General features: G+C 41.7%; 1 protein-coding gene across 4 annotated transcripts in view; it reads left to right on the top strand.

Moving 5' to 3' along the window:
• The window catches only part of DGKD (diacylglycerol kinase delta), a 61,274-nt gene that overhangs the window by 20,484 nt on the left and 27,679 nt on the right, over positions 1–13,111 (top strand). For 2 of the 4 annotated variants that reach the window (XM_032990584.2, XM_032990581.2), the window contains exons 4-6: positions 11,059–11,163; positions 12,010–12,142; positions 13,004–13,110. In XM_032990584.2, coding sequence (XP_032846475.1) covers positions 11,059–11,163; positions 12,010–12,142; positions 13,004–13,110 — 345 coding nt within the window. Of the gene's footprint in view, positions 1–609; positions 731–1,089; positions 1,181–11,058; positions 11,164–12,009; positions 12,143–13,003; position 13,111 lie in introns of those variants that run through there. The other 2 variants (XM_032990583.2, XM_032990582.2) reach the window with 2 other exon arrangements.

Raw genomic sequence — 13,111 nt, 5'->3', positions numbered from 1 at the left:
GGGAAAAAATTCTAAAATATGTGTCCTTTAATACTAATAAAGAACACCTGTCATCAACAGGAGGGGGCCTAGGAAGGACATCACATCTTTCCAGGTACATATTTTGTGGTTCAGTTTGATTCCCACATGGTGTTTTTGTAAATGTTTTTCAGTTATTGCTAGCAAATGGTGGTGTGGACTTTCACCCTCATTCACATAACATGAATTACAACACTGGCTTCCCATCCCGTGGTATTCAGAGCTTGAGATCCCATAGGAGAAAGCTCCTCTCCGTAGAGAGAGAGATGCATGTAGTTTGATTTCTTCTCTCTGATGCTTTAGTGGAAGTGAAGCTCGGTCAGAGCACGTTGTTGAGCGCCAGGAGCCATGCTGTTGACCCCTCCTCCGTAGTTAAAGGCTCTTCACTGGAAGAGGTGGAGCTTGAACTCCTGAGCTCCTGTAAACCCTTTTCTGTTGGGAAGTACCTCTCAGCTCAGCCGCAGACAGGAAACAGCATATTATTGCAGTCAGCGCCTGCCTCTCCACTTCACTGCCGTCAGAAGAAAACTTATCCCAGCTCCTCCTTAAGCAGACAGCTAATCAGCTTGTGGCAAGTGGAACATAGCTCAGAAAGACTGACCACAGAGGAGACTAATCCTAGTAATCGCATGTCAAGCAATCTGTTTAGGTTTTTTTACTGATGGAGTAGGCTGCTCTGGACACTAGTTTAGAGGAAGATTGAACGTGAAAGGTAAGATCAGGAGTCCAAGTTTTCTGGACTGAGCATTGAGAAAGATGGCACCTGTGCCAGCATAACAGATCGTCAGGAGCTCAGGCTCTTTGGAATAAGTTTGCTACAAACTCTTACTGTTCAGGTGTTCTCTTCTGTGTGGATTTGTCTAGATAAGTTCTTCAGAATTGGAGTAAAGGGAAATGTGCCTGTGGTGCTATTGGAAATGCTGCACCTACCAGTTAAGAAATACTGTTTATTAACTGATGATTCACCCTGACCACTGTCACAGCAGAGAGGAAGTACTGAGATTAGAGTAATACCTCTCCTTCAGAGCACTTGCATGACTGGAGGCGATGGTGGCTGTGGTAGGCTGAGAAACAGGGAGTTGCTGGTGCTCCTGAATGAGAGTATGCTGTCATCTCTGAGAAGCAGTATGGATGTTGTTCTCCAGCTGTACGGAAGCCTGAGGTGTGCTACAATTTTTTGTTATTACAACCTTGTTACTTAGTACTGACTTTATTCAGCAGCAAAGATGCCAGTTTCTGTCTGTCTTGTGAAGTTTTATGTGACTGATTTCCTTCAGACTGTATAGTTTTTTCTGTATTGTCCCAGGACTTCTTGACGCTGTGGAGAGATAGCATCAATCTTACTTTTGAAGTAATTAACCTTTCCTAAAAACACAGGGCAAAGTGCTTGAACTTTGACAAAAGATAAAAGTGCTGAGGATGCTTCCTGATGGGGAGAGTTTGTTGTTGATGTCTGCAAATTCATTTCATAATGAAGTGAAAGTGCCTTTGCCTCTTCTGTGATTTTGGGTCTAGTGGAATTATTTGTATTAGTGCTTTTTAGTGAAAATTTATCCTTTTTAGCAGAGAAGGCAGTGAAGTCTTCTCTGAAGAGTTTGGTTTTGAGTGAATAGAGCTGTTGAAGCTACGTGACAGTCAAAGTTGCTGCTCGTGTCTAGCACAGGAGCTGTGTGCCTGTAAAACACTGTTGAAACAAGAGGAACCCAGATCAGAGGTTATTTGTGCTGGTTTGAAATACAAGCTTTGAGAAAGAGCACATGACTTACGAGGAGAAAGAATATAAGAACTTTTGTTACAAACTGTTTGCAGAAAGTCAGACTTGGACTTCAAGTTTGGGCTGATAGAGATCAGGATAATCTGCGTGGTTTGACGCTTGCACGGATTCCCCAAGCTGCCCTTTGGGGCTTGAGCATATGCTGCAGGGAGTCACTGGACTTCCTAGCAAGGGAGGGGATCTTCCTCCCCTGCTTCCTCAGCATGGGGGTGAGGGACCCAGAGGAAAGACATCAGCTCTCAGAAGTGGGCAAAAAGATTTACAAATCTGGGAACATACTTGGTGACTCCCCCGTGTAACTGTCCTGGATCCTCACCTTGCTCCTTCATACACAGTCGTGGATTGCCTTCTTAAGGTTTGAAGAAGGGAATGATTAGAAAAGAGGGGCTTGTAGAAGAACTCTTTTCTCTAAATTGGGCAAAATTAGAGTGCACATTGGAAAGTGAGGCTTTACTGGGGGTTTGTTGTCTCTTCCACACCCATGTGTATACATGTTCAGGAACTGTACACTCTGCTAGTGCTCTTACTCTGTTTATATTGGCAGCTGTCAGAATTTCCTTTATAAGCAAGTGAAAATATGAGTAGAGCCATGAATTGCCATGTCCAGAATTGCTCTGCTGTTTTTCCCCCCTCCTTTCATTAAGTGCAGTTTGGTCCCCATTTCCTGTCAGAACCGCTGCAGTTTCAAAATACTTTGCTATTTTGGTAGTTTGTAATCCAGACTTCGGTGCAGTTTTTTCTGCTTGAGAAAAGGCCCATTGGTAAACAGACCATTCTGAGTCACTGTTAGTCAGTGAAAATGGTAATTTAAAATCCTTTCATGTCAAGGATTTTTAGGACTCTTAATCGAGCCTCCTGTAGGAGCGGGTCATTAGTCAGCTTGCACAAAAGGGGGAAAGATTGAGAGAAAAACCATCGACGAGAGGCTAAATGTGGAAGAAGTGTTAAAGGGTGTGGAAAAAGTTGCTGTGGGTGGAGAGATCTGGTGATTGCTGCTGTACGTTACAGAATGACCCCAAAATGTGCTAGGAGATTTTGAGAAAGATGAAGCTACTGTAAGAGAAAGAGGTCAGACTGAGCATGTATTTTACTGAGACGGGATAGGTAGCGAGCTGGAAAGATGAAGGCGACTGTTTGTGAAGAGCTTTTGTTTCCCTAGAGGGAAGTTTACTGCTTTGAGTGCCTGTTACTGCCCTTGTGCCTGAACACTAGGAGCCTTTGTTTGATAATCTGTTTGCTCTTTGTAACCTTCCTGCTGTGTTGGTGTTTTATCTACCTTCCTGAGCAAGACTGCAGATTCCAATGTCTTCTCCTCCTTCCAGGTGAGGACACAAAGGGCAGAACAACATGTGGTAAACAGGAGGTCATTTGAGAACGTGGTGGGTTTAGTTTTACATGGGAGTTGATCTAGAAGGAAAAGACTTCTTTCTATGCACATCTTTGGTCATTTTGACAGGCGGGGAGAGGCTTCCTAATAGTATTTGCAGAAATGAGGTCTCCCTACTTGTGGTGCTTGAAATGGTTTCACTGTTGCATTGTGTGAAACAGGACTTGTCTTTGCCTGCTGACCTAGTGTAGAAAGTTACTGGGTTCATCAGGCTGTTGAAAGCTATTCGTTTCCTTTTGTGCTAGCTACCAGCCTCTTTTCAACACAGCTGAGGTTCGGGGGCTGTGAGGAGCTGTTACGAACAATAAGCTGTCAGTAACAGGTCATTTTCCTACCGGGGACGAGGTCTTTTATTGCTCAATCCTGTGATTTATTAGCTGCTAGCCTTGATGTGTATGAGCCCACTGAGACAGCAGCTCTACCACTGGGGAACATTGACCCGCCCCTCTGTTCTTCACGGTTCTGCTTCTGTTTGAGTGAGTAGGAAGGTTTCTCTGAAATACCCTTTACCCTTCCCAGTTATGCTGCTCTTTCTGAACACGGCAATTCTGTTTGGGAACTCTTTTCCTGGCAGGACTGCATCCTTTGGAAAACAGATGAAGAAGGGACTCGTGTGTGCATCTGCTGCGTGCAGCGGAGGGTGGATGGATAACGGAGCTATGCTAAGATGCTCTGGCACTTGGCACAGCAGCCCTGTTGGTTCCCATCTGGTGCTGCTCCATCCATGTAGATCTCTAGTGATTAGTATGTGCAAATTACCAGGACTGTCTGCATTTCTTACCTGTGAGCAGTGTCAAAGACCTTCTTGCATACTCTAGGTTTTCACATCTGTTAAATGGTTGCAGAAGTCCTAAAACCCTCTCCTTGTCTGTGCTTCTCTTACCAATTGCCAAGAACAGGAATGTGCCTTGTTTAGGAGCAGAGCTTCCAGAAGCATGTAGGAATGTGACCCTGGTATGAGAGATGATAATTTTCCCAGGGAACACTCTGTCTGGTTTGCTTTCCCGCTGCAGCATCGGGGTAGATGGGGACTGGGAGAAAGCACAGATGGAGGGTCAGCATGAGTTGAACTTGATCTGTGGGCACAGCGTAGCAGCAGTAAGTGCCAGTGATGTGCTTAGAGAAAATGCATTTGTAAGCTGCAATCCCCTGGCAGATGAGGTACGTATCGCAAGATGAATGAACCTAATAATGTAAAAATGGTCCTAAAGAGACCACACCACGTGCTGTACTTATTTTTCTATGGAAATTAGCTGTCCTGGATTTTACAGATTGAAAATTAAGGTAAAACAGCCATGTGGAAGTTGGGGATAAAATACCCAGTATAGTGTGAACAGAGATTTGGGCACTTAAGGCTTTGAGGAAAATCTTGTTATTGCTATTAAAAAAAAAGGCAAGGCAGAATTTGGCACAACTATAAGAGCATTAACAACTTGTTTTATTTGGTGGAAACTAGAGTTTCCATAGGTGGATGATGGTCATTTTAGCAGGAAATAAAGATCTTGCACTATAAAAATAAGTATAAAACTGGTGTATTTCTCCAGTGTCATATGAAAAACTGCTTTTTTCTTTCCCCTTTGGGGTAGCATCCGGGTTTCGAGGAAGGAGAATTGGTGCAGTTCTAGAGAGCTCTAACTGACCTCTGCAGTGAGATAACGGGAGTGAATTTGTTGGCAAAAGTGGGTGAAAGCTGTATTGCAATTGGAAGAGGGATGTTGTCTGTGGAGGATGGCAAGCCTCGGTCCCCCATGAGTCTAAGCATTGTTACTCGTATTATTTCTCTCTTCCAAACTGTAGAGACCTACTAAAATCATGTCAACTTGTCTAAGGCTTTGCTAGCCCAGTGCTCAGCTGCCTGCCGATTGTTTCAAAAACTGTCATCAGTGAGACAGGCTTTTAAGATTTTAAGTGTAAAAGACTTGTTTGAGTCTGAAACTCATACTTCGTTTTCCCTTCCTCTCCCTTTTTCACAGTCTTCTTTTAAACCTTATCTATTTGCAGAGGGAGTAGCACTTGCTTAATCCACACATAGTCCATTTTGCCCTCGGTGAGTTCAGCAGTCGTATTTGAAACATACAGTGACTTTGCTGGTTTGGGAATCCTGTTGATGAACACAGGTGAGGTGTTTTAACCTATACCAGTGTTCATTTCACTACCTCTGTTGCTGGAACAGGAGCTGAAGTAGATAAAATGGCTGGGTCCTTGTTATAATCTCACCCAGTTCTTCTTTCTGAGTTTTTTACTTCATGGGATACAAGAGTTTACTCCACTATACAAAAGCAGACATAGCAGTTAGCTACAGATGGCGGACGTTTTCCCTGACTCTGCCATATGCGATCAAGCTGAAGTTTTTGCCTGTACCAGCACTGTTCTCGCATCTATTTTATTTTTTCTAGTTGCATTTCCTTGGTCTTTTGAGCTCCAGAAATTCCTGTTGTCCCTGTACCCAAGTCATCAACTGTTTGGAGTAATCCAGGATCTCTTTGGGTGATTTATGGCTAGCACCTTTGAACATAAGACTATATTTGAATAGGATGTGAGTAAAAGGAAGCGGTCAGAATGAGCGAGCAGGTGTTCTTATACACCCGCTTTTGACCAATCTGAGAAATGTATCGCATCACAAAAGCTATATTTAGCAGAGTTGTATGTCCCCCCTGCCCCGTCTCCCCCCACAGCATTTCTTCAGCCAGCTCCGTGATTGGGCCAGTGGGATCTTAACTTGTTTTGCCATCTTTTGTGGTCACTGACCTCACCAGATCTACTCTGATAACAAACAGTCACAATGCATGTTTGGCCAGACTGTTGCTTTTTTTGCTGAGAAGTTTCTGGGCAGCCAGAAAATGCTGAAAGAGGAAGTGAGCAGAGAAGATAAAGTTGTCTTTGATGGCAGCAAGACCAGAGAATGAAGTTTATGCTCCAGCTGTTGAGTGGAGGAAGGTTGCTCAGTACAGCAAAACACCAAAGGGTGAAGTATAGCAGATTTCTATTTAAAATTTGGTCTAATATAAGGAGTCTTTTTTGGACTGCCTTTCTAATCCAATTATTCACAGCTGTTCATTGGGGAAGGACATCCAGGGACATCCAGTCCATTTTTAGAATGTGAAATGAGAAATTTTCTTTGGTTGGCTCTGTTGTTTGCCAGCTGGCCTGATCTGAAATGTCAGTAAACCGGTGTTAGTTTTGGACAGGGGAGTGGGGGTTAACAGCTGGTAAGAGGGCATGTGCTGTATGAGGAATAGACACAGGAGATGAAGCTAAATATTGGAGAAGTGTCAGGGGGGCATCAGTATTTGCACAAGACAGCCAATGAAGCCCTGGCTTTTTTCAGATTTCTATTTTTTTAGCTTTAGGGTGAGCAAGCTTGAAAATCGAGAGTTTCTCTAGCAGACTTGAGATGGCTCATCTGCATAGAGGGCACATAACTGTCTGTAAAAGGGTGACCCGGTGGGTAGTTGATTGTCACTGTAATTCCTGCAGAAGATATTTCTGAGATTTCATACGCAGTGAGGAGTTTGTAAATGAAGCTGTGTCCTGATCTGAAATGTCGTTAAGCCTTCCTGCCATTCCCATCCATCCTTAACAGATCTTTGGGATTGATTAAAGGGATTGGCAGCTTTTTTTCCCTCATGATTGTTGTTGAGCTCTTTTGCTGGTAGGTTTTAGGTCTCAATAAAGTCACCATATGGTAAGGTCTGGCCACACGGGTATCTGGACATCCAGTTCCTACTAAGGAGTGAAATCTAAAGAACCACACCCCAAAGTTCAATAGCTTTTTGGATCAAAAAAGTACGTTAGTTTTTAATATTCCCTTTTTAGGAAGAACAAGCACTTTTAATTTACGTAATTGCTCATATCTAGATAAAATTCTGAGCTGTTTCAGGGCAGGAACACTCAGACTTCTGCCAATCCCCAAACAGGCCAAAAATGTATGAGATTATAAATAAATCTTAAAACTTTTTATTGTGTTTTTTTTAACTCCTAGCAAGGCAGCCCCCATCCTAACTCAAAAGCAATCAGATCATTGTTTTTGTGCTCTCCGTTTATATGAGAACAAGAGGTCACTGGATGACATTACTGCTTTGTAAATTTAGAACAAATAAAAGGAAATGCTACTTCACCTAGTGCGTCGTCATCCTGTGGAATATACTGTTCCAGGATGTTAGTCAAAAGCTGTAGCCGGAACATAAAAAATAGCTGGACCATGCTCGTTTCTAGCCCCGTTTGCCAACAGGGATAACCAAGCCTCGTGTTCCAGAGCATTGGCTCATCGCGGCTGTAGCTGAGAGCAAACACCCTGGACTCCCTGGCTGGGAAGGGACAGCTTTTCAGGGGGAAGACTGCTGTGACTTCTTTTGGAGATGACAAGAATTATTTTTTTTTTTTTTTTTTTTTTGTGTGTGTGAGATGTTTGGTTGATGGTCAGTCTCATCTAGACAGCGCAGTGTATGTAATGGCCTTTCTTGCTCTGTTAGTATCCTTCAACAGGTGGATGTCTGGAGTTGGAATTACTGGCTCAAGTAGAAGGAGATATAAAAGTGGTAGGATGAGTGTTTTTCTTGCCCTGTGAGTGAGAGCACATTTCTGTTAATCTCAGTTCTGCCCACGTGCAGATGAGACCAGCGGCTGCCTGCAGTGCAGGGAAGCAGGAGTGTCTTACGCTCAGGGGTGCCGGGGCTTGGCTGTTGTGTGTGTGAGGCTGTATGGAAGCAAGAACTGTTGAGCCACTGCGCGAAGGAAGTGTCCCTTTTATTGTGTTTCTGGATTCCTAATTATCCTCATTAAAATGTTTAACTGTAGCACCACCTGTAATCAGAAAAACAGGTCTGCATGGTTTCTTAATTTCTCCAAAACATTGTTGCCCCAGTTACATTAAAATCTTATATGTCCTTCACGGTGAAGCCTGAATTGTCGCAGTTTGTCTCCCTTAGATTAGGAGTGAAGTTTGAGATTGAGATTGTATTCTTTTATTTCCCATCTCTGATGGTACCACTAAATCCCAATGCAAATGTTGCCTTAGAACTTACTAGTGGGGAATGCCTGTCATAAATTTATCTTGCACAAAGTTGCATTTTATTTGCAGTTTTGTGGTTACAGAATAGACGCTTTCATTCTGTGACTCTTTAGATGATTCAAGTATGAAAATCTTCTTGATCTTATTATTCATCCTCTTGTCTTCTAAAATTTAACTTTGTTCTTTAAACAGAGGATTGTCCAACACTGAACGTGAGAATTTTTAAGACGATGCAGTAGGTGATTTAAGAAGGAATTAGTGATTTTCTATATTGGGCAGTCTCTCCAGTGATCCAGGAAGTTAGTAGACTCGGAAACGAATTCTTATCAAAGGAGTGTCTGCATTTCTGTATTTTATGCCAATATTTTAGATTTCATGTCTTTCAAGGTGATTTTAAAATGATACCGTGTACTTTGCATTTGCCCTTTTTTTTTTTTTTTTTTTTCAAAAAGAGAGAAAAATAGGAAAAGGGACAGCACGGAATAGAAGTGTTCTGAAATGGGATTGTGATGATAATAAATAAATTTTACAAACTATTTTAAATTATTTTTCCCCACTGCCCAAGAGTGTGTCAGTGGCTTGTTGAATGAACTGGCAGTTCCTTACAAAACTGGCTGGTTTTAAAGCGATGAAAGGTCCTTGGATGCTTCGTCCAAGGATGTTTGGACATTAATAGGGCACTGTTGTACATATGAAATTGTAGATGTTCTTGGTTTTGCCACCAGAAAAAAGTGGGGCCCTGCACTGTCTGAACAAATTAATTGAACTTGGTTTTACTTCCAGGGAAAAAACTGCTTCCTCTTAGCAGGACTTCAGAGAAGCTACTTGTGCTTCTCTAATTTCACACTGATATCTGCAGTTGTGTTTCATGCTCCGTAAAAGGTTTCTCTAGGGTAGCCGTTCTTACATAGCAGAGTTTTTGATCGAAATACAGTTAACCATCCACTTTCCCAAGGAAAAAGAAAGATGCCAGTGATTACCTTCTTTGGGAATAAATTTTATCAGAGGTGAAAATGTTTAAAGGAAAAGTCAGGGAAGAGGGAAAGAGTTCTTCAAAGTTTTATTTTTAGAAAATTCTAAAATATTTATTTCTGTTTGCTTGCAATTGATACAGATCAGGTCATTTTGTCTAAGATAGAATGCTGCAACCAAAACCGTGTTTTTGTAGCGAATGGCCAGTTCTTACTTTAAAAAGGTATTTAGCTCCATTCATTGCCTACATATTGTATCTCTAGCACCCTTTTCTAGGTATTGATAATACCTCTGAGTAAAGTTAGTGTTATTGCAGGTGAATGCTGCAATCTGTCCTATGAAAAGAAATATATTTTGGAAATTGAAGAGCTTAAAATAAAGCAGAAATTTACAGGTATTTCTTTTTTGTTGACATTACATGCACATTTCTTAGCGGATGCTCTGTGGCACAACTAAAAGTTTGATGTTCAGAGGTTTTTATTTTTAATCTGTTTCATGAATGATAATGACAGAAGTGAGAAACACTGGAAAATGGTAATTAACAGGGGTCATGTATTGGGGTGATGTGTGTGGGTTTTTTAGTGTTCATTAACAAAACTTTGGTTGCATACTTGCACATGAGCCTCACCAACCTGACGCAATCCTAGTTTGCTTTAATCCGTTATTTCAGATGTTAGGGTACAATTTGCTGAAAAAGCAGATGATGAAGGCAATTTTTTTTCATGTACAAAATGTAGAGGGTCGCAGGAGGGTCTGGGCTGCTTTAAATTTTTCGAGTTGACCCAAAGGGAAGCCTTTTGATTTTTGTTAATGGTGCTTAACCCTAAAGCAGCTTTTCTTAAATCCAGGTCTTGCACACACTTCAATATTGGTCTAATTTTAGGAAGTCATTTTGATGGAAATCAGTACAGAGCTGTGCACAAAGAGACCGTGTTAGTAAAAGAACTACAGTGTGGGGAAGAAAGTCTTTCGTCTTAGGAAGAATAAACATTGATTTATAGTCAAGTCTGGAGCCCAGCTGAACGGGCAGCCCTGTGGACAGCAGACATGGTCCTCCAAAGAGCTAGGAGCTTTTATTTCTCTCTGCTGCCGCCATCTGACAAAAGGAGAGAGCATTGGTGGAAGGCTACACATGGGAGCTTCGACCACCCTGCATGTCTTCTACTGGTTTGTAAAACACTGAACTGTTTATTTAACACAGGGCAACTAATGCATGGGAATTAGCCCAGGGTAAAAACACACTGAGGACAGTATTTTTAGAGGAAGGCAAACTCACCACAACCTCAAGCTGCTAGTGGAACATTTGTTGGAATATCTTTTATGTAATAAACATAGAACAAGCCTTCAGAAGACATGAGAGTTCAGAATACAGTAATTTCTCTTCCAGATTGCTTATTTTTCTTGATTTCTCCCCTCCTCCCTCCCCACTTGTCATGACTCTAAACAGATTTTTAGTATGATGTTACAGAGTATGTTATCGAATTCACTGATTTTTAGAAACTGGTACCTTACACTGTTGACCAAATGTTTTAATGTTGTTGCCAATTCAAAAAGTCATCAAGTACTTTAAAAAAACTTAAGCGAGGTCTGCACATGTAATATATTAACTCCTATTGCTCTGTGTTTGATGTGTGTTGTGCTGTTATTTGGGTATGAGAGATTTCTTTATTCAGTTCAGTATTGGGAATGGCAGCTAAAATCTGTGTGGTTCTGTACCTTTATGAAGGTATGTTACGGTAGAAGAGAAACATGTTTGAAAAGTAGAAATAACTTCTGTTGTGCAGCTCATTGCCTCTGAAAATAAATTCAACAGGCTACTCTAGTGATAACGTGTTCCCTTGCTGTCTCTCACTGATATGCCTAGAATACACACTTAATTTTCTCTCACACCTTCAGATTATCACTCCATGTCGGAAGCTCATCCTTTGTGCTGATAACAGAAAAGAGATGGAAGATTGGATTGCAGCACTGAAGACTGTACAAAACCGTGAACATTTTGAGGTAATAGAAAAATATGTTCCTTTGCACTCTGTGCCTCATCTCCTAAATAATAGCTTGTTTTGAGATTGGAGTCAGCTTCCAGAGAAATTAGTAGAAGTAATTTTTATTGACAGTAATGAGTATAGTGTTAGGCTTTTGTAAAAACTATCCCAAATACACTGAAGTGATTCTCCCAAAGAATGCTTGTGGCTTTGTATACTCTCCCTTGGTAACTCTGAGAACACTTTTCAGAGTATGGGTAGGTTATGAAACACAGTTCTCCTCCCATTGTCGTTTCACTCTTCAGTTATCCTCCCTGTCATAATTCACATCTTGCATACTTGGTGTTCTGCCTATTTCAGTGCATCTGTTTGCTTTCTGGGGCTGTAGTTAGACCAGCACTCCCACCAAAAGAAGCTGTCTTGTGTTTTCCCACTCTGATGCTTGTCTCTCTGTTGTTTTGTCCCTTATGCTGGAACAAGCATTCCTCTGCTACGCAATAAATCAGGTTGGGGGCCTGATCTTGGTGAAAACTTAATTCAACAAAAAAAAAGGGAAGGAAAGGATCAGCTCCCCAGCAGATAAATTCCCCAGTTCATTTCCCTGCACACGCTTGTAGTGAGACAAGGCTGGGAGGTAGAACAGGAGCAGGAATGAAAGTGTGATTTCTTCTTCAGGTAGTCTTTTCTGGCTTAAAGACCTTCTTGAGTTACAGCTAGTGTATATAAGCTGCATGTGGCCTACTCTTCCCTAGTAAAAGTGTTCTGTTTCTGCCTTTCCTGACTGCTACGTGCAAGTGTTTCTTTTAAGGAAAAGAAGTCTTGTTGCTCTACTTTAGACTTTGCTGTAATACATTTCTTTTATTAGTCTACCCAGTATAGCATGGACCATTTCTCAGGGATGCATAACTGGTACGCCTGCTCACACGCTCGGCCAACGTACTGCAATGTGTGTCGGGAGGCATTATCTGGAGTCACGTCACATGGGCTCTCATGTGAAGGTAAGCGTGCTCTCTTGTCTCCTGTTTGGGGAGTGCCATCTTTATAGCTCAATGCCATGTCCCAGAGATAATTTAAGAGGAATGTTGTTAACAGTCTGCAGAAATATGTAGAAAAGTGCTGCATAATAAAATTGAGAGAGCTACAGGCTGTGTATGAGACTGGAGGTCTTTTCTGGACCTGCTGCTGAAACCCTTTGGCTTCACAGAGACTTTTCCTGCAGAAGTCAAGATCAGGATCTTGGCATTTCATAAAAGGATATTAGATGTGATGATGTTTTCATGCTGGTTTTAGTGTTGGACCTGATAGTAATATAGCTGATTATTTTTTTTTTTCCCATATACCCAAATACTGCCATCCCTTATTAAAATCATGCTGCTGAAGTGAACAGGTATGTACTTCTGAGGTATCAGATAGAATATTCATAAGAATATTTCTGTCTCTAAGAATAATCATATTTTGTAAGAACATCCTTGTTGAGTGAAAGCCAGGAGGTTATTCCTTTTTCAGCTTTGGCATAGCAGACGTGCCTGGCTGCGCACAGCTCATACTTCTAGTGTGAATGAGGTTACACCCACACTCTATAACAGGATGCAGGAGTGCATGACTATGTAAATCATGTCAAATTTAACAAGGTGATAACTAAGCTTTGTACAAGCAACTGGCAAAAGTGACAAGGCAAGAATTAATAGCTAGCTCATCTTACTCACGCTTAGAGCTGATAGTTTTGGCGGTGCTAACAAGGATAGTGTGTGCCATGCTTTCTTCTGGAGCCAGATATGGTCGCTTGGGAAAGCTTTTGCACAGACGGCCACATTACATGTTCTGAGGCAGGATTACTATATTCTTCTCTTCCTCTCTAGTGTGCAAGTTTAAAGCCCACAAGCGGTGTGCTGTGCGGGCAACCAATAATTGCAAGTGGACAACTCTGGCCTCTATTGGGAAGGATATCATTGAGGATGAAGATGGGG

This window comes from Tyto alba, unplaced genomic scaffold (assembly GCF_018691265.1).
Source record: "Tyto alba isolate M040663 unplaced genomic scaffold, T.alba_DEE_v4.0 Super-Scaffold_10, whole genome shotgun sequence".
Classification (NCBI taxonomy): Eukaryota; Metazoa; Chordata; class Aves; order Strigiformes; family Tytonidae; genus Tyto; species Tyto alba.
This window is presented reverse-complemented; position numbering and strand designations above follow the sequence as displayed.